A 20,282-nucleotide genomic window follows, 5' to 3' on the forward strand; every position below is an offset into this window, starting at 1 on the left:
CTTCCCCATCAGCTTGCACTACTCATAGAACGTGCAGCTCTCTATCTGTTCTGTGGTTGGTGGCAGTTATCGTGACAAGCAGTGAATGCCCCAAGGTCCACCACAGCTACTTGAAAGGAGAGCTGGTTCTGAGTAAGCAGCACCATGGCAGCTGGGAGAGGTTTGGGAACTGTCTGTGTACCTGTCCTGCCATCCTGGAGCAGTTATGTGTGAGGATCTTCATTACAAGCTATAGCACACAGCTTCACTTGAATTAACAATTCAAATACTTACAAGCAGCTGGAGGGCATTCGGGGGAATTTAGTGTCATCATTCCAAATTTTGTAGCATATTAAGGCCTAGAGGCAATGAAGAAAGTGAAATGAGCAGAGAGCTCTATCAGCTGTAACAAAGGATGGCCATAAAACCATACCACGAGTATGCTGGTTCACTTCACGTTAACCTTTACAAAGGCTCACACCAGTGTTTAGATGGACTGGAATAATTAAATTTAGGTGTAATTACACGTTAGTTGTGGCTGATTAGGTATGCTAATTAATCTGCAATTACCCTTTGGTGGGAGAGATAATTGAACACAGGTAAAACTGTGGTAATTTAAAGAAATAGCGATTATTGTAATAGAAAGGCAAGCAAAGGAAAAGAAGGTCTCTGAAGGGAGCGTTGGAAGAAGATGTAAAAGCTGTGACCAAGCTGCAGGAGGGCTGGAATGCCTCCCTCCAAGCTTACAGAGTTCCTGTAAGAGTACTTCTCAAAGAAACTGAAGATGGGGGCGTGAAACTCTTCAGGCCGAAGAGGGCACTGCATCTTCATCCTCTCTTCTGTGGTTGGTCATTCAAACCAGGGAATAGTTTTAACAGCAAGGAGAACTGAGATAGGAGCTAAAGCAGTTGATGTGGATAGATAAATTCAAAATGTAGTTTTGCTCTCATGGGCCAGAAAGTCACAGGGAAACAGTGAAGTGAAGGGAAAAATCAGAATAACTGGCATTATGAGGTTCTTAATGAGGCATAACGGAAGGGTAAAGGCTCAGCTATAAGGCATATCATGGGGCAGAGATAAGAGTAGACTCATGGCCTTCAATGGCATTTCCTTCAAAGCTGTTTGCAGAGTTAGACACCTCATTTAACATCACTGCAACGCCTCTGGCCTTTGATCAAGGCAGCAGCTTTTCTCACTAATTGCTGACCACTTGTGACAGTGCAACAGACATGAGAAAGGCTAAACAACGCCATTAAAAATAAGGTATCATTTGTTAAAAGATGCCACTTTGAGCAGTACACCGGCTATATTTTTATTTTAAACAGCCCATACAGCCAAAAAATAAGACCAACAGCAATTCTGCTTGTGCGTGTGTGTGACTGGTGTACAGTGACAGTACCAGACCACATCATACCAAGTTTGCTCATAAATTAACGAGTGAAAAATCAAATTCAGTGCATACCCAAAGATCATCAACATGTGAGAGAAACACAGCTTGAGTAAAAGTATTTGCATATTCCTCTAGCTTTTTTAGCACTGCCCCTTAAAAACGGACTCAACCGATCCTTGCTCTGCGCAGATCATCTTGCAAGCACCGGGCTAAATCATAGCTTTGCCACAGGAATAAGGGAACTGCTCATGTGCTGCTTCCCTCGCAGGGGTGGGAAGACAAATTCCCACTCTGAGAATCAGTGCTTGCTTTCCTGTGTGCCACGAGGCCTGGAATGGATCACCGACACAGCCCTACCTCTCACCTGCTCTCGTATCTGTATGGGCAGCCCATGGGCTGGGCAGCATTACATGCACCCTGCAGTGGCTGTGTCTCCCCTTGGCAGGCTGCTCCTGCCACCAGTTCCCTGCGCAGGACTGTAAGGAGCACCTTATTTGCACACCATTTGCCCAGCATGCATCACTGAGAACAGGCCAAGCTTATTCTTGTCACTGTTTTATCATTGGTTTCATCTGGATCGTAAGCATCCATCTATCAATAAATAACATCATTGGTTTAGCACTCATAAAAAAATCACAAAGCTTCTCACTGCAAGCCATTTAAAGTGTTTTCTGTGTTACCCCATAAGTAGCCCTCAATAAATGACTCTTTCCCCTCAAGCTCAGTAATGTTCAGAGTAACAATCTGCCACACTGCTTGGATGAGACATGGGCTTGGTGTGGAATCACGTCTCTGGCTACAGAGTCAAAACATTCCCACACTTCTACGCTTGACTGCATGAAGTGTGTGACTGTGCTGTGCACCAGAAGAGGGAACTGAACAGTATTTACTATTGATCTCCTCTCCAGGTGACTGAAACAGTCCTTTTTACAAAGCCTATCAATCTAATCCAGGTAAACTGAAAAGCAAAAATGCCTCTCGAGCGAGAACTGAAGCCTGAGCATACCAAGCACCCAAAACAAGGGCTCTTCCTATCCATAGCCACTTGCTCTGGCAAACCTTGTGAAAATAAAGCCTTAACTTGTGAGGGCACGCTTCCTTTTCCTGCTGGCCAGGACAGAAGGGATTCACTGACCATGTTCTCTTCCAACTGAGTGTTTATAAGGCACTAAAATTAAGCAAAAAAATCAAAAACAAAAGGCAAAAATACAAAAGTTCAAATAAACAGACTCACAACAAGCAAAGCCCCAAATTAATAATTGCCTATATGAAATAGCAGCAATTTTTCCAGTAGTTGTACAAAGCCAGAGCGTTGCTATCAGGGGGCACAACCCAACAGAATACTGTTAACCAATAAAGTAACTAAAATCTATACCCACGTAACTTTTTATAATCAAAACCAGTACAAATCTGATAGGCACAAGTAAAAAAGCATTTGCTTCACACCTCAGTGCTCAGTTTTGAAATGAGACCAACTGCTGGGGAGTGTGGTTGTGTGCTGATGTGCCACGCAGCTCCGCACGGCCAGAAGGACGTGGTACCATTGCGAAGCTGCCCTACAGCTTACTGACTGGAGGCAAACGATTAATGTGACAATTCATTCAGCTTTGGCACCTCTTTCTGTCACCTCCTTACCATTTTCAGAAGTAATTTTAAATACAGCTCTAGTTTCTAGCTGGCATCACTTCAGTGTCCTCTTTTCCAGTTACTTTTCTTATGCTCGGAGCTAGGTGAACTCACCTATGTCCAAGACAGGTCCAAGACATACAAGGTAATCAGCACTTCAGATTTCTTAAAAACAATCACTTTGAGTTTTGGAAAACTGCTCTTAAAGCATACTAGGAAATACTAAACATAAGTTTATAAAGCATGAATTCATATCATTTAAATATCAACAAGAATGAGCTTATTTGGAGAGCAATAAAGCTTTTCTTTAGAAAGGATATGCTGACTAGCTATGGTAAATTCATCTTTCCCTGATTGCTTAATTAGGCTGTTCAAGCTCAGTGCCTGGCAGCCTTGCAGATTTTGTCGTACACTTCTGGAAAGGCATCCTTGCAATTCATTTGCTCCCTCAGACTGTGGTATAACGAACCATCAAACATATCCCAGAACTCCTCACGGGTCATGTAGCAATCTGCATACAGCATCTGGAAACTGAAATGAAAAATAAAAGGAAGTGAGAGATACAGCATTAATCGTCCCGCAGGGTATGAAGAAGAATTAAGAGGAAAATGGACAGGGCTAGTTCGGGAGAGCAAATATTCAACAGAAGGAAAACCACCAGAATGCTCACATGGATCATGCTGGGACCCTCAGCCAATAGACAGATGGAGCAACGTGTTCTACTTTTTAAGTTTTCTTTGGATTGCACACTGAGAATAAAACTGGGAAGGTGTGAGCCAACACAATCAGATCAGGTGAAGAATATAAACGTATCGTGTAAGTGAAGCACAGTGTAACAGAATTCCATTCACACAAATAAATGGAATCGTTACTTCATCGAACACAGAATCCTTAGAGGTGGGAGGGACCTCTGAGGGCCATCTAATCCAACTCCCCTGCAATGAACGGGTTCTAAATTGTTGCATACTCTTCCTTGCTTCCACTCTGTTCTCCCTAAAATGCAGCAAGCATCAGAAAAGAGCAGTAAAATACAAAGAGCCCCGTTGTGATTATGAAACTCTGAGATAAAGCATTTACACAGTGTTCATTTTTTCCAGTGACAGGTACAGAAAAGACAGAACTTTGTTGGCAAAAAGATTAAAATTAAAAGCTTAGTTTCAAATTAATTTTAGAAGCTTAACATTAACTTTTGGTTGCTTTGTTCTCTGGCAGATCACATCGTAACTAAAAGACTTTTATAATCTCCATAATACCTCGAAGCATACTCACCATTGTTACTCAAACACATGGGATGTAATCACTGTTAGATTGAGAAATATAGAAATGCAGCTAAATGATACTGATGGCATGAAAACACTGCATAGCTGGTTTTTGTTGGGGAGAAACAAGTCTGTAACTGCCTGCCTATTGATGCCACTACGACAAATTAGGCTGTCAGGAGTCAGTGACAGATGGTGGGGATCTATCTCACACCCACTGTGGTCTTGTGTAACCAGAATCAGAGCAACAAAAAGATGACTGCGAAAGCTCCAGCTGTAGGAAATGCTCCCAGTGCCACGCAGGGAGCAGTCAGGGCTGGCCTCCTACTGGGAGGACACACGAGCCCAAGGACAGGGCAGAGTCTGTGCCGCTGCAATGGCAGAGAGCCCAGCAGCCCCAAGGGCAGGCAGGGAAGCTGTCCAAACTTTAACAGCCTGTGGGATTCCTGAAGGACCTGTGGCCTGCTGCAGCCAAACAGCACTTGCTCTGCCCCTGCTCTGGATCAGCCTTCAAACAAGCCAGCCTCAATCTGCAAGGTCAGTGGTTACCTCTGGAAGGACTGAGCTACCAGCCTTGACGAGAGCGGTCACTGCGCTGTACTTACGCTGCCTTGGGACAGCAGCTGCTTTACATCCCGCCTGCACGGACCTGCTGAGGTCCTTCTGACTGCATGGAGCAGCTCTGTTGCAGCAGATTCTACTCCCAGAGCAGCATGGAGCTGAAAGGATGCGAGGCAACATGTTTGGATGCTGCCCAGCTCCCAAACACATCGCACGAACTTCCATCGGTGACCCCACGTATTTGGTTGGTTTTGCAATCAAATCATGATCGTGCAAGCATATTATAAAACTGCAGCATCACAATTAATAATTAAACTAACATACAATTATGCTTTTTAAGTTGTTGTAGTATTAAATTGCTGCAGTGCAACATAGGAGTGATGAAACTACACAGATGTAAGTTATATGGCACTGGCATCATCCCAAGGAGTGGGAACCTTACCCATGCACGCTTCTCACAAACTTTTCCATTTGCCTCATGGAAGCCCTGGCTTCAAATTGTTTTGTTTTGGGCTCTCCATAAGCTCCAATATCCACGTAGAGTTCTGTTTCATCCCCTTTGGGGTGGACCATACCAGGATTATTGGGCAATATGAAAGGACATAACCAAAGAGGGTATACCTGCAGAGGCAAGAAAACACTTGGTAAATGATTTTTAACATAATAATCATTTAAGCAATCTCTTAATAAAGGTGACAAAGAGTTAAGAGGACTTCTTCCCAAGGTGGGATTAAATCTTACACAGCTTTTTTTTTCAATTCTCTTGCTGCAGTCCTTAGAGCCTCTTTCTAGTCACCATAATAGATTGAGATGCTCAGTCAGAACACTTGCAGTGTGCTCCAGGAACAACAATTCCCCATTAACTAGCTCAACACCCAAATGCATGTTTAATCACCTTTTACACAAGCTGAATATTATGTCTTAAAACAAATGGCCACAAATATTGCAACAAGCACTCCATGATTCACTGCACATGTTCTTACATTAAGGTCAACGTGGAAGGTTTGGATGGATTTTTCAAGGCTTTTCATTGGGACCAGCATGTCTTGCACAACATGATGTTGCTCATACAGCTTTCGAATAGCTTCTCCTTGGGTGAGTTTTAACAAAGAGATTTTGGGTGGAACCATCCAGCCAAAGAGGTAGCGGAAAACAGGGTTATTGCCAAAAGGAATGATATCCTTTAAAGAGGAAAGACGAGAAAAATTTGACTTAAGAGTGTGTAATTGAACCAGAAGACAATAGTTGAGAATCCTCAGAGAAATATTAAATGAAATTTTCAATAAATGTAACTGCTGATGCTTTTGCTAAATGCAAATCTGAACTAAGAGAAGTCTGAACTGAATTTTGCTACTGAGCCTTTCCCTAAGCATCTCCTTGTTACCACAGAGGATTTACAGACTCGTGTAACTCACAATATTTCATCAGCCCTAAATACTTGCAGAAAAATGAAGTTCAGGGAACAGCAGGCTATTATCTCAAAACTGCTGTGAGGAGCTCCTGAGAAGAGAAACTTGCAAAACTCTTGCAAGAACTGACAGGCACAAGATCAGGTCTTAAATGTATTTTAAAGCTGTAAAATTTGAAGTACTTGTTACACAGCAAACTCCTGTTTGCTTACCTTCTCCAGCAGCTGAAATTCAAAATGCAGCAATAAGAAATTCAAAATGTAGCAATAGGAATCTTTCATAATGTCAAATAAAATTTTTGCATAATTGCACATCAGAAGAAGTAAGTTTATATAACTCAAATTAATGCCATTGCCTTATAATGAGTGTTATGTGCTTAGGCAAGTTTAGGAAGGGCACATCCTCAGCCACAATTCCACCTTTGTGTTTTTATCACTGTCTTTAGAAATCACTCAGTAGGCATAAAGGCTTACTGCTTAAATACGTGCCTAAGTTTTACACTCAGAAAAGCATTCAGCCATAAATGAGGAAGTTGTGATACAATGCCCTAAGTGTTGCCAAGGAAAAGAAGCTACAATGTTCATACACTGGGAAACAGCAGAGTACCTTCCCGTAAATGTTATTTCAAGTTTCAAACTGTTCTTACCTGGAGTTCCCAGAAAATACTGCGTGTATGTCTGTGGTAATAATGTCTTGAGGGGATGTATTCAGTTCCAGTCTTATTGGCTTTCAAATACTTCTCCACGTGCTTGAAGAACCACGGCTTGTAGTAGTTGCCGATTCTGTTTATCTGTAAGAGAGATTCATTAGCACATCCCAACATAGGTAACAGTAACTACTAGACAGCACTGAGTACGTCCCTGAAGTCCCTTTACAATGGGAAGCGATGTTATTCGCTCTGTGACAGTTCCACTGTCTCAAGAAACCCAGAGAGCCTTCATTTCTCCTTCCTGCCACATGCCTGGTGGCCACTTATCTTTCCTCTCATTAAGATTTTGTCTAAATAAGGCTTTCCTGTTATGAGCAGCTTAAAAATCCTTGAAGGTGGCAGAACCGGATTCCTGAAGTTCCTCTCAAGCCTTCATTAATCCAAAGCCTCATGAAGGCAGAGGAGAAATATCCAAGCTGAGCAGTGCAGTGAACAAGCAGCACATCCCTCCTGTGCACATCTCTGATTGGTCTCACCAGTACTGGCTGTCTTTAAGAGCGTGCTGGAGGAGTTACTCTGAACAACTGCAATTTGGAACAGCAGTGTTCTGTATATGAAAAAGGATATTTCCTCCTTAGTACTGACATGCAAACACAGTAAATTAAATTATTTGCTATACTAATGGAAATTAATGGGTCGCTTCTCCCTAATTGAAGAGTACAGGCTCTGTTGTCATTACAAAGAGCTGCGATTTAAAGCATTCTGACAGACAGATTGCACTTTTCATCCCACATTAAGAGTGTTTTCAATTCTTATGGTCCTAGTTCTATATCGTCATATGGCTGTAAGGTGTCAGTTAAACTTTGGGGTACTGCTTTCATTGGGAACAACTTTAGTTACCTTGCTTGGCTCAGCTTCATCAGTCAAGACTCCTGTCATGATGACAGCTTCCTCCAAAGAATACACGAGTCCTTCCACAAAACTGTTCTCCTTTTTCTTAGATTCCTCAGTAAACTTCTCACAAATATTCCTCAGTCCTCGTACAGGCTCATAGTGTAATTTGATGTATTTCTTGGCAGGAATCATTTTTATTTCTGCTGCAACCAGGAAACCCAGAGTACCACAAGACCAAGGCACTGCGTAAAATAGGTCTGAGTTTTCAGTCTGCAAAAAGCACGTCATACGAAATCATCTATCCACACTGATAACTGCCAATGACATAACAAAAAATAGCAAAATAACATTTTGTCTTACTGGTGAACATCTCACAAGGCTTCCATCAGCAAGGACCAGTTCGTAGGCCACGCAGGTATGTTGGAAAAGCCCATAGATATGGGATGAAGACTCAATGCCCGTTCCCATGATCAGACCACCTGATTGAGGGAGCACATAACAGTTCCAATGAAACATACTTCAGAACGGAGGTGATTTTTACCAGAACAAAGTTCAACAGTGTATTTTAGGAAAGGTTCACACAAAGCAATGAGTCAGTGCAAAAAAGTAAATGAAATGCAGGAAATGAGTCCATTTCTTCTCATCACAACAACCCTTACCTACAGTAAGGTCATCAAGCTCTGGCACCACAGGAATAGTCCATCCCATAGGATTCAGATGTGCAGTCAGCTGGCCCATGGTGACCAAAGGTTCCACGCGAACAACCTACAAAGAGAGAAGACTCAGTCACAAATTAAGTGTTTGGAATGAGTGATGACAAATAACTGGATCGCACTTCCATCTGTTATCAGAATTCAGAGCCCTGCTTTCCCAAAAGCAGTCCTAAAAATAGTTGTAACTGCTAAGTGATTCCTCCTCTGCCTCAACGTCTTGTTGCTCAGTGCCCAGAGCCATCAATCCTTCTGGTCTTCTAGGCTTCGGCACACAGAGCTAAGTGATTCCATATGCTGGGTTTTTGGATAGAATGTTCCAAGCCCACACTGTAAAAACTAAAATTTGGTGGGTTTACTGCTACAAAAATCCTTTGTTCTTGATGGAGCCTAGCTCCACTTCAGCTACAAATATAGTAAAACAAAAGCTGTATATTTCAGTATTATGAGAGGTTGTGCTACCTGTCTCTCACTGTCTACTTCCAGAACATCCATCAGGTTGATCATGATGTTCTTATGGGTCTTCTTATACTTCCCAACACGCAGTGACACAGTCAGCCAGCCGGGCCGACCGGTGCACATGTATCTCCTACCACCTTCATCCTTCCACTGCCGCACCTGCAAGAGGAAACAACCAAAACTACACCTCAGAAACACCACCACAGGGGCCACGTTAGCACAGAACCGCGGGCCGCCCCGTGTTGGAGGGGACCGTGCAGCCCAGCAGCCCCAACCTCTGCCGAGGGTCTCCCACAGCCTCCCCTTCCCGGACGGGAGAGCCACGAGCAGAAGCCCAGCGGCCAGTGCCGGCCCCCAGCTCCGTCTCCCAGCTCCCCCCGGTCTCACCTGCTCCTGGATGTGCCGGACGCGCTGTCCGTGCAGCCGCGGAGCGCTGTGCATCCGCCGCACGGCCCACGCGCGGAGCTGGTAGTACACGTCGAAAAGGATGGAGAGAGGCATCAGGAAGAAGCAGACGAAGATCCAACGGTGATGCACCAGCACGGCCTCCAGCCCCCGGTGCCGCACCCACAACAACAGCAGGAGCAGCCCCGCTCCCAGCGACCACACAGCCGACATGGCGACCGCACCGCACCGCACCGCACCGCACCGCCGGACCCCCGCTGCACCGCACCCGCTGCTCGCGCGCTCGCAGCCCGGCCCCGCCTCCCTTCCCTCTAGCTCGCGTCTCATTGGTCTCCGCCGGTCTCCGCCCTGAGGCGAGGGGAGGGGAGAGACCAATCAGAGAGCTGCGGGGAGATCGGACCAGGCGCTGAGAGCGCTGATTGGCTGAGCGAGGTCGGCCCGGCTCTCCCCTCATCGCGGCCGCCGGGGTTGGGGCGGGGGCGGCACCTGGACGAGGGGTGGGTGCGGGGCTGGGGGCTGGGGATCCCCGGGCTGGGCTGAAGGACTGGGGATCCATGCCCCTGGGGACTGAGGTACGGGAGACCTCGTGGTGGGGACTGAAGTGATGGGGATGGGGACGGGGACAGAAGCATTGGGGTCCCTGCAATCGGGGTTGAGGTGCTGGGATGGGATCTGAGGTATTGGGGACCCTCTGTTGGGGATGGGGTCTGAGGTATTTGAGGCCTTCTGTTGGGGATGGGGTATTGGATACCCCTTGGTTGGGTGAGAGTATGGGGCTAGAGCTGAGGTATTGGGATCAGAGCGAGGGTGTGGGGATGGGAACAGGGCCTGAGGTATTAGGGACCCCCCCAGTCAGGGCTTATAGGGGAATGGGTCTTGTCATAGGGCATTGGCAGCTCTGTGGAGAAGCTGCTTTGTGCCCAGGGTCACTCAGTCAAAGGGAATTATGCTGGTGCCTTTAGGCTGGGGGGCAGAACCCTGTCACATGCCTCTCATGCAGCCTTGTGGTGGTTTTGGTGCCCCACAGAAACTCCAAGATGCTTGCCATCCGCTTTGTAGAAAGGAGAAAGAGGCAGACTCTTTCTGGAGCTTGTTCTCTAAAACCCTGATGGAAAATTCCTCCTACTCTCCACAGCGTGACAGCAGACAGACGTACAGCACGTCCTTGAGGAAAATGAGGCATTTCTGCAGCTAGAGTCCCTCAAGAGGTGCAGTGTTAGAGAGGAGTATGGTGACAGCGGTGTCCTGCAGGCAGCTCCAGGAACGTGCTCACACAGTGCCAGCAGGCGGCCTGAGCCCTGCTCCATCAGCCTCAGGTTGCTGCTCTGGGGGCACAGAGACCCAGTCACAGCATCACTGAGTTCAGAGAGTCCACCAAGGAGTTGCTGGCTGGCCCTGTGCCACGGGAATGTGGTATGAGGGTATTTCATGAGGACGCCGATGTTGTCACGTCGTGACATGGCATGCTGACATGTCAGATAGTGCCTCTTCCTCTTTGGAAGCAGGATCTGCACCTTTGACTGCCACAGCAGAGACTCAGGAGTGCTGGACTGGGAAGGATTGCTGCATCACGGTTCAAAGCTCAGTCACACCTTGTAGTCTCCTTCAGGAAACCCAGAGACTCTGCTTTGAACCTGGTTCATTTTTTTTCGTCTCATTGCTCGTATCAGAAGACTGCTCTGCAATGTTGCTGCTCTGACGTTTGGAAATGTTCTGATTTTCACTCTAACTTTATTCACGGCCAGATTGTATTCACTGCACTTGTGCCTAGGCTGTCTGCTAGCTCTTTTCCTTCTTGTATTTAAGCCGATGTTATCTGCCTTTGCTTACCAATTTGCCTGCTGGCTGGAATTATGCACAGAAGAGAAGTTTCCCATGCCCTACATGAGGTTATTTTAACCTCTCTAAAGGAGCTAAATAATTATTCTTCATCTAAGGGTGACTGAATGCAGGCTTTATAGTATGACAGCATCATTTATTCACAAGGGGATATTTGCACCCTCGGTGTAAAGAATGCTTTGAAACTGTTTATTTATTTGTATTTTATTATGAAGATCCATTAACAGTGTTTATAACATTTCTCATGCTCTGCTCTTGTTTTTGTAAGGCCCTGCGCAACAAGGAGGGAGCAGGTGAGCTCAAAGACTGCAATGTGAAACTGCTTGGAAGGAACAGAAATGAATGACTGTTCAGATTGCAGTGGAATCAGCTGCATGCGTAGTGGTGCCAGGTACAGGAATCTGAGGGGGTGAGGGAAGGGGAGGCAGGTTTTTTTAAGGCTGAATTGTTTCAATTTTAGTTATGTTGGGTGTGAGCAAAACTTCATCCAGCAAACAGTGCGGGCTTAGCAAAGCATCATTTTCAACTGTGGTGCGAAAAGCTGAGATCAGTCTTCTGTAAGACTGAAATCCCAGTTCTCCTCAATTAAATTATCCTTTCAAGGGTGCTTAAAAAAGCAGTCTTCTTCCTTCCTGCCATCCCTTCCACCCACTCGTGCTGTTCTGGGCATGCTGTGCAGTACAAATGCTTCTGCTGTCACCGTACAACAGGTTGGAGAGCTGATCTAAGTGAGGAATACTTTTTAAATATTCTTGTCCTCCTGCCCTGATCAGCTCTCTGCTGAGTTCGTGCCCCACACATCTCTGTGTAGGCATAGGGCAGGGGCTTCTTAAGCACATGGATCACCTCCTTGGTGAGTGCTTATCACATTGCTCTGCCAACACCGGCAGCACTTTGTTGGTTTAAAGCTGGACTTAGCAATGGCTGTGCTGCAGCTTTTGGACAAAGAATGGAAAGATGAAGCTGTAAAGGTACATGATGTTGCGCAGAGCATGCGAGCTGCAGACAAAAGTAGGCTGAAAACTTGGGTGTCTGTGAGAAGAGCGACAAGAGGCATTCAGAGGGACCAAAGGAAGGCACTGAGAGAGTGAGAAAGCTCTTCTTTTCATGCAAGCTCCCTTAGCCCTGGTACTGACTGCCAGAGTGCTGTCGGGTGGCACTGGGATGTCAGAAGGATGGGCAGTAGCACTAGTGATGAAAATTAATCAGGAATTTTGGAAAGGCTGCAAGCCTTCTTTGTCCAGCAAGTAGCTGAGCTCATGGTTATGGGGGGGTCAGGAGTCCCACCTGTAAACAGGATGTGATTTCAGAGGGTTTGCCCGTGTTGGTGCTCAAACTGGTACGTGAGAAGCTCCCTCTGCTGAGAAACCAAAGCACATTTCAGCACCTTGAACAAACAGTGTGGAAGGACACAGGCTGCAGCATGGCTCTGTGTGGCACCTGGGGGTTGGCAAGTGTTTGTGCTGATACTGAGGAATACATCCTGTGACTGAAGAGAGGTGTTACATTGCAGCTTTAGAGGTTTAAGGAAAAAATACGGGAGGGTTGGGGTTGGGACCCCAGTGATCACCTTTGGACAAAGCAGATGTGGGGTGTGAGATAAAGTCTGGAATATCTGTGGGATGGGGCCCAGCATTCAGAGCCTGTTTGCTGTGTTGGGAAGCAAGGTCAGCACATTCTGCCAAAAAAACGTGCCGAGAGCTGTGGTGTATTCACTAAACCCAGCTTTACAACCACTGGGATTTATAAGAACAATCACTTGTCAAAACAGAGCAGAGCTGGGAGAGGAAGGCATTGTCACAGGGCCGGTGTCCTCAGCAGCCCCTGCAGTGTGGCTGTGGTGGAGGAGCTGGGTGCTGGAGCAGCTGGGGGCCAGCACTGGGCTTACAGGCTGGGGTAGGGCTGGCTGTGTAGGAGAGGCAGCAGCTGGGCAGTGCTGATGAGCCTTCATGGCCCAACACAGCCACTGTGCTGGGGCAGTGGGCTGAGAAGTGACTGTGCTATCAGAGAGCCACAAAGGCTGGAGAAGATCCCCAAGCCCAACCCATCCCAACATACCCACTGACCACATCCCTCGGTGCCACATCCCACAGCTCTGGAGCACCTCCAGGGATGGGGAGTCCAGCTGTGAGTCCTGTGCAGCTGTGCCACTGCATCACCGCTCTTTTGGAGAGGAATGTTTTCCTGCTATCCAACCTGAACCTTCAGGTGATGGTGGTCCCCGGCTCCTTCCATCAGTGAGATCCAGGAGACACTGACTGTGCTGGGAATCAGAAAGGAGCTGCAGTCCCTGAGAGGCCCCCCATGCAATAAATAGTTTGGAGTTGTAACACACACGTGTGCCCGTGGCCTCCAGGATGCCCAAGGTGAACTGCTGCAAAGGCAGCTGGGGAACACACACAACCCATTTGGGGCTGATGTGATGCTGAGGGCTTGCTGATGTCCCCAGAAGCAAATACAGGAGGATGTCTTTTTCTGCAGGCCAAATTTTTCTCCTGTTTTCAGCTCCCAGCAAGTCTGCATGTGTGTTTGGCCTCCTGGTAGCAGATGTACTCACAGCCCCTTTCCCTCCAAATAAAGCTCAGACTTTTGCTGCCTTGGCCGTCGCCATCCTGCTGTCACTCAGTCACCTGTCTGCTTTCATTTATTTCAACATTTCAAGCATTTTATGGCCCCACACCCGGATGATGTAAAGCGCTAAAACTCCAGGCTGTGCTCCAAAAGCATCAAACCTCAGCTCAGTGCAGCATCCAGACCTCAGGGTTTGGTTACCTAGGCCAAGGGAAAACAGAAATGCTGTGTGCAAAACAAAGAAAAAAAAAAAGTGGAAAAGGGGAGCTGAAACAAGTGCTCAAAGGTGTTGGTTATGTAAAGACTGCACAGCTATAAAAATACCCCATTGTTCCAACCAGAAGAAACTCTATTAGTCTTATCAGGGATAAATGTTGCTCAGTTGCTCGTCCCTTTCAATTGCCTTTGTTGCAGCCCACGCTGTGGTGCAGCCCCCATGGCTGTGAGGCTGAGCAGCAGCTTTGTGAGGCTGTGAGGAGCTGCAGCCCGGGGCTCAGCAGCAGCACAAGTGTGTCCACAAGATGTCTGTGTTGAAAGCAGCTGGAGCTCACGGTTTGTGGAGCTGCTCGGCAACCACAGCGTGGTGTGACAGCTGCTGGTGAGATCTGCCTGCACCTGTGGGAACAGGAGCATGCGTTGATCCAGCTGCCACTCACACAGCTCATCCCAAATCTCAGATCAGAACGCCCTCGGCTTGTTTAAAATCCAGCTATGCCCACGGCTGCTGTGCAGCAAGGAGATCCAACTGGAATGAGGGAACGGAGGGCTCCACAAAGAGAGGAGAAGCACAGAAATCACAGAGCGGTGGGGATCCACTTACACACCATAGGGTACTGGTGTCCCAGGAGGATATGCAGTAAGGTACCAGTGTCTCACCCATGGGGTGCTGATGTCCTACCTGCAGGGTGTTGGTGTACCACCTACAGGGCAGTGGGGACCCACACAGAAGTTACTGGTGTCCCCATCTATAGGGCAGGGGGGACCCATGCAGAAGTTCCTGGTGTCCCACCCACAGGGTACCAGTATCTCGCCCGTAGGTTCCTGGTACTGGTTCTTAGGGTACTGCAGCCCCAGCCACACAGCAGTGATGTGTGTGTCCCACTGTCTGTGCTTTCCTCATCTCGCAGCCCTCTCCCCATCTCCTGCACCCCAAGCACCCCCGAGGGCTGTGCCCTCACCATCCTCAGACGCAGCCACAAACCCGGCCCATCGAGCACACCCCCCAGCCACCCCCCGAGGATGAGAATGCCGCTCCCCCTCCCCGACCTCCACCCCCCCCTCTCCTAGGAGATCGCGGACCCCGAAGCCCACGATGCAGCTCCCAGGAGCTCCGCGGGGCCCCGCCGCCGCCGCCCGCCCCCCGCCCCGCCCGGCCCCGCCCGCCCCTCGGGCCGAGCTCCGGGAGCCGCCGGGCGGAACGGGGTCGAAGACGGCGGGTGAGTACGGCACGGGGACCGCGGGGCTCTTCCCCGGGTTGGGGGGGGAACGGCGGCTTGTGCCGGAGGAGCCCCGACGTGCTGCGGGGACGGGACGGGCTGTGCGCGCCGCGGGTCCCGCCGGCAGCACGGCGATAGGATGCGGCTGGAAAGTTGGTGAGAGCCGTGCGTCCGGACTGTGCCACCCCCTGATTGCTGACAGCGCAACACCACCAACGCCGACAAGTTCAGTCCGAGGCAGAAAGGAATCTTCTTAACTTGGCGCTGACGCATTGGTGCGTCTCCGTTCCTCTTGGCACGTCGGTGCGCTCCAAGTCCTCCATCGTGCGGTGGAAGGATGGGTGGGAGGCGGGTCCTGCTGTCCGAAGGGGTTCGGAGCGCTTCTCGTTTCTCGTTTTTCTGGAAAAGAGTGTTTCTCCGAGCAACGCTCAGTAGTCCCTATGAATCACCATCTGCATAACTTTATATGGGGGCTGCTATTCTCAGCATCTCGCTGGAACTATGTAAACTATTAACCTCTGTGTCTGTTTGGACATGCAACATGCAAATCTTTCTCCCGGCTACGCGTGGTTCAGGGCGGGTCGAGGGAGATGGGGCAGAGCCAAGCGTGCCTCGGATGCTGGAGATGGGAGCTCGGAAAGGGCATCCGGCAGCCTCCCTTGTGGGTGCTGCGCTGGGGGTCCCATGGGTCCAACGGTCCGATGTGCCGACAGCAGCCGGGATGAGGGCACCTCCGGATGCTTCCTTGTTCTTTTCTAACGGGGTGCGTTCAAAGGGCTTAGAAGGATGCTCGGGGAGAGCCGTGCCAGGTCGAGGGCGGACGGGGAGGTTTTGCCGAGGGGATCGCGGCGGTGGTGACAGCGTGAGCGGCCGCCCCCGCGCTGGGGGAGCGTTCAGCCCCGCGGGTTTTGTCAGGAGAGAAGGGCTCATTCTTGTGCTGTCAATCTGCCACCTCCCAGAAGCTCTCCTCCTCCTCCCCCTGCTCCCAGGTACGTGCAATGCGGGGGCTGAAATTCCCCTTCCCCCCGGCAGCATCTCCCAAACCTCCCAGCTCCGAACACGGAGAGAGCACTTTTTCTCCATGTCAGCTCGGTTCCTTTCTGTTCAAAAGGCATCCCCTCATTCTGAGGTGAAGCTCTGACTCATGTTGGGCCCAGATGTGACCTCTGGCTGCCGCTGGGTGCCCCTGGCTGCTGCTGGCAGCAATTTGGGCTTGTGGCCGTGGGATGAGAACCATGCACACCATCTGTGCTCCCTGTCCTGTGGACTTCCCAGCTCTCCTTTCTCCTCGGATTTCTTCATTAGAAGTAGATAAGATCAGACCATTCTTCTTTCACTACAAATTAATTTCACTTTCCATGCAGTGAGCCCATCTGATAAATAGTGGCTCAACATAACCCAGCTCCTCCTGCCCTTGGTTGCACACACAGTGCAGGACTGGTGGCCCCAGCCCCGTGTCCAGCAGGTTCCTGGCTTTTATTGGAGGTGGGGATGGATTCCCACTCTGACCTGAGCTGTGTGGCACAGCGGAGCAGCTGCTCACATGGTGTCTTAAGACCTGTCCTGGGCAAGTTCACGTAGCCTCCTGGCTGTTTCCCTGTTTCACACCAGCATCCCTGTGGCTTGTGGGGGTGTCCTTGGCCATTGCCCCTGAGAAAGCAAGAAGTGGTGCAGCTCCTGGTCCTGGCAGGTCCTGGTTTTGAGTAGCAGCACCAGGCACCTACTGTCACCATGAGGCTAATTTGTATCTGGCTTCAGATGAGAAAAATGTGCACTGACAATGCTGAGTGATGACATCTGAGATTTACATCCCCTCCCTGCCTCCTCTAATAAGCCTTGCTTTGATCAGAACCCCAGCTGGCATTCCTCTGAGGTGGGGAGGCAGTCTGCAGCAGACCCCAGAGACAAGAACCATACAATCCCTGGAGCCGCCCCGTAACTCGACTGCCCGTGGTTCTCATTTGGGGTGGGAGTGTTGTGTCATCTCTTTTGCACGTTTATGTGCATTTGAGTGCGTTTAAGTGACCAGTGACATAATCATGGCTTTATATGGGGGCTGTTGATGTCCACACTGGGGTCTGGGAGAAGTTCTTTCCTCAGAGGTGGGGAGGCCCCAGCAGTGCCCAGAGCTGCGGTGCCCCATTCCTGGAGGTGCCCACAGCCACGGCTGGGCCCGGGGCAGTTGGAGCTGGGGGCAGCCAGCCCGCAGCTGGGGTGGGGCTGTAGGTCCCTTCCAACCTCAGCCATTCTGCTGTTCTTTGATTCTATGTAGGCGGTGGGTATCGAGTAGGAAGAGGACACTGAAGCGCGCAACCCTTGGAAAAGTCCCTGCTCTGGTCCTGGAGGTTTCTTCCGCACCTTCGTCCCTCCCACCCCTCTCCTGTGTTGCAGGCCGTGAGCTCCCATGCATTTCCTCTGCCAGCCGTGCTAACGTCCGAAGGATGGTGGCCGCCTCGTTCCGCTACGGCGTCACCATCACCGGGGTCGTGCTGTTGGTGACGGGGACGCTGTGCTTCGCCTGGTGGAGCGACGGGGAGGTGGGCACAGCAGTGGGCAGCGGGGCTCACCTCCTGCCCCCCAGCGAGGCCCAGGCCGTGCCCAGCTCCTCCAACGCGCTGCTGCGCTCCGTCAGCTTCTTCTGCTGCGGCATCGGCGGCATCCTGCTCCTCTTTGGGCTGCTCTGGTCCGTCAAAGCCAACGCCAGCGTGGTGTCACGGCGCTATCAGTACCGCTTCCCCCGCGACCTGCAGTACTTCACCGCTGAGCCCCCGGAGAAGTGGAACTGCAGGTGGGTGTGGGTGCTGCTGCGTGCTCGGCTGCTCGAACCCTCTGCTCCTGAGCGGATGCCGTTGTGCGTTAGCATCAACCCGTGCTTCCGTGCACACGCCGGCTGCTCCTGCACTGTGCTCATCCTCCAGCAGCACTTCAGCCCTGCGGGGCATTGGGTGCCTGTGCAGAGCCAGAAAGCAGAAGGCTGCAGTGATTTTCTGGGCAGTGGTGTTGGCCAACCCCATCCCCATGCACAGTGTGGGAGCTGTGTGACGTCCTGTGGCTCCTTGGCCAGTGCCACTCATTCTTTGGTGTGCACAGGGAGTGTGCTGCATTGTTTTTGATGGTCTTTAGTGAACGGGATGAATTTATGCTGCTCTATAGAATGGCTGGATTTGTGTTATCTATACCAAAATGGGGTCAAAACTAAAAAAGGAAAAAAACCCAATTCTCAGGTTGGCATTAAGTGGGATGGGACTGCAGCACTAAGACGTATTACTGACCCAGGGGGTTGGTCCCTGGCTCTGCAGGGCTTTTGGTGCTCATCCAAGTATCTGGGGCTCTGTGAGCTTGTCTGAGGCTCTGGTAGGCTTCACATCAGTGGAGCAGTGTCCCCAGCATGGCGCCCATAGCGATGGAATAGCATCACTTTGACATCACCCTGGCACTGCAGCAGGAGGCCATCGCTGAGCATTGGCATCCTGCATGGGGAGGGCAAAGGTTGGGCGGAGGTTTTCCCTGTACACAAGTTGTGTTTGCTCAGCAAAGTGCAGCTGGAAGCAGCAGCAGCAGGGCTGGCACATGGAAGGCCCAGGTGAGCGTGGGGTGGACTGGGACTGCACTGAACAAGAAAGCCCAGCTCTCACCTGGCTGCTCGTGCAAACCGCCTGCTCAGCTCCCAGCAGCTCCTGTGCTTTAGGGGTGGCTGTGGGGCCCTGGAAGGGGTTTGGTTGTTAAGAGGATGCTCTTCTGCCTACAAGAAGCACTGTGGCACAGAACAGGACTGAGAGGCACCACCTCTACTGCTCTGCAGCCAGACACATGCATGTGGCCCTTGGTGCCAGAGGTGGCACCTCGTGGGGCTGCATCTCCTCTTCCTCAAGGTGAGGTCAGTCAACTCAGAAGGAACAGATGATGGTGTCCATCGTCCTGCATAGCTCCTAGCCCTCCTGGTGCCAGGCAGCAGCTGACATAGTCTCTCCTTGTCTCCAGGTGTGCAAAACCTACCCAAGTACCACCACTAGCATGCGTGTGTCCCCATGCTCAAGGATGCTCTGGCTGATGGGGCAGTAGGAAGCTCCAGTTGTCAGGGAGCTGGATGATCCTTTTGGTGGGCACTGGGATGGTCTGGTTGATGGGCACTGGAATGCTCCCATTGTTGAGCACAGAGATAGTCCAGTTGAGGCCACTGGGAAGATCCAATCAACTGGCATTGAGGTGCTCCCATTGATGGGCCCTGAGAAGCTCCCACTGATGGTGTGCACTGCTGGGTGCCTTCTTCCCTTGCAGCTCCTGGGACGCCACTGCCATCCCCACCTACGAAGAAGCCCTGACCTGCAGACCTGCTCATGGCACGTACCTCCACCCCGCAGTGAGCAAGGAGGAGCTGACACCACCGCCATATCATGACTTGGAGGAGGAGGAGGAGGAAGAGGATGAGCGTTGGCAGAGCGGCCGCCGCCTCAGCTCCTCCGACAGCGCCTTGTTCCGCCCCAGCCCCTCATGGTTGGACACCCAGAGCCCTGCTGGGCCACAGGAAACGCCGCCCCCCAGCTACGAGAACATCAGTGTTCGGGGTGTCTGACTGAGCCCCGTCCTTCAGCAAGGGGAGAGAGCGGGTGGCACGGGGCTGCCTGCATTCTGAGCAATGCATCTGGGACAATGTTCGCAGCTGGCATGTTGGAAGCCTTCGTGTTTTTAATAAAACCACCTCTGGTTGCAAATGTTTGGTGTTTCAGTACGGAAACCCTCACTGGCTGCCCTGCCCAACCCACACTGGGTTCTGCCCCAAAGTGGGAAGGAATGACAGCGGTGAGCGATCGCCCATTGTGCCATGATGGAGCACGGCCACCCCCAAGGTCCCACCAGCACTCAGCCACTCCAAGCAGGAGCTGGAAAATACACCTGCAGCAAGGAGCATGGTACAGAGCTGGGGGAAAGCAGGCAGATCCCAGCTGGGACTGCAGGCAGGTTGGGAGCAGAGGTCTGGGCTGTGCCAAGGAGAGCGGGGGCAGTGGGCAGTGCAGCACGGTGTGTGCTGCCTCTGTTCTGTGTCTTCCCCATGCCCTCCACACATCCTCTGCCTCCTCCATGCCCCCCACTCTCA

At 50.4% G+C, this 20,282-nt stretch overlaps 2 protein-coding genes and 1 long non-coding RNA gene across 3 annotated transcripts; 2 read left to right on the forward strand and 1 right to left on the reverse strand.

Annotated features, from left to right (window-relative positions):
• Nucleotides 1-1,266: 1,266 nt before the first annotated feature.
• Nucleotides 1,267-9,587, reverse strand: DHCR24 (24-dehydrocholesterol reductase). Its single transcript, XM_042820027.1, has 9 exons — nucleotides 9,324-9,587; nucleotides 8,940-9,095; nucleotides 8,427-8,532; nucleotides 8,128-8,246; nucleotides 7,774-8,037; nucleotides 6,871-7,014; nucleotides 5,799-5,996; nucleotides 5,258-5,436; nucleotides 1,267-3,526 (listed from the first exon to the last, which is right to left on the reverse strand). The coding sequence occupies exons 1-9, from the start codon at nucleotides 9,552-9,554 to the stop codon at nucleotides 3,373-3,375; spliced, it is 1,551 nt and encodes a 516-aa protein (XP_042675961.1). The 5' UTR covers nucleotides 9,555-9,587; the 3' UTR covers nucleotides 1,267-3,372.
• Nucleotides 9,588-9,848: 261 nt separating this feature from the next.
• On the forward strand, nucleotides 9,849-11,421 carry LOC122160819. The gene is made up of 2 exons (XR_006168957.1): nucleotides 9,849-9,913; nucleotides 10,477-11,421. It is a non-coding gene; the product is annotated as an uncharacterized LOC122160819 (long non-coding RNA).
• Nucleotides 11,422-17,628: 6,207 nt separating this feature from the next.
• Nucleotides 17,629-19,856, forward strand: TMEM61 (transmembrane protein 61). The gene is made up of 2 exons (XM_042819541.1): nucleotides 17,629-17,975; nucleotides 19,466-19,856. The coding sequence occupies exons 1-2, from the start codon at nucleotides 17,629-17,631 to the stop codon at nucleotides 19,758-19,760; spliced, it is 642 nt and encodes a 213-aa protein (XP_042675475.1). The 3' UTR covers nucleotides 19,761-19,856.
• Nucleotides 19,857-20,282: the final 426 nt, after the last annotated feature.

The sequence above is a fragment of the Centrocercus urophasianus genome, unplaced genomic scaffold, assembly GCF_019232065.1.
Source record: "Centrocercus urophasianus isolate 14NV4802_14NV808 unplaced genomic scaffold, USGS_Curo_1.0 seq_18, whole genome shotgun sequence".
NCBI classification, from domain to species: Eukaryota; Metazoa; Chordata; class Aves; order Galliformes; family Phasianidae; genus Centrocercus; species Centrocercus urophasianus.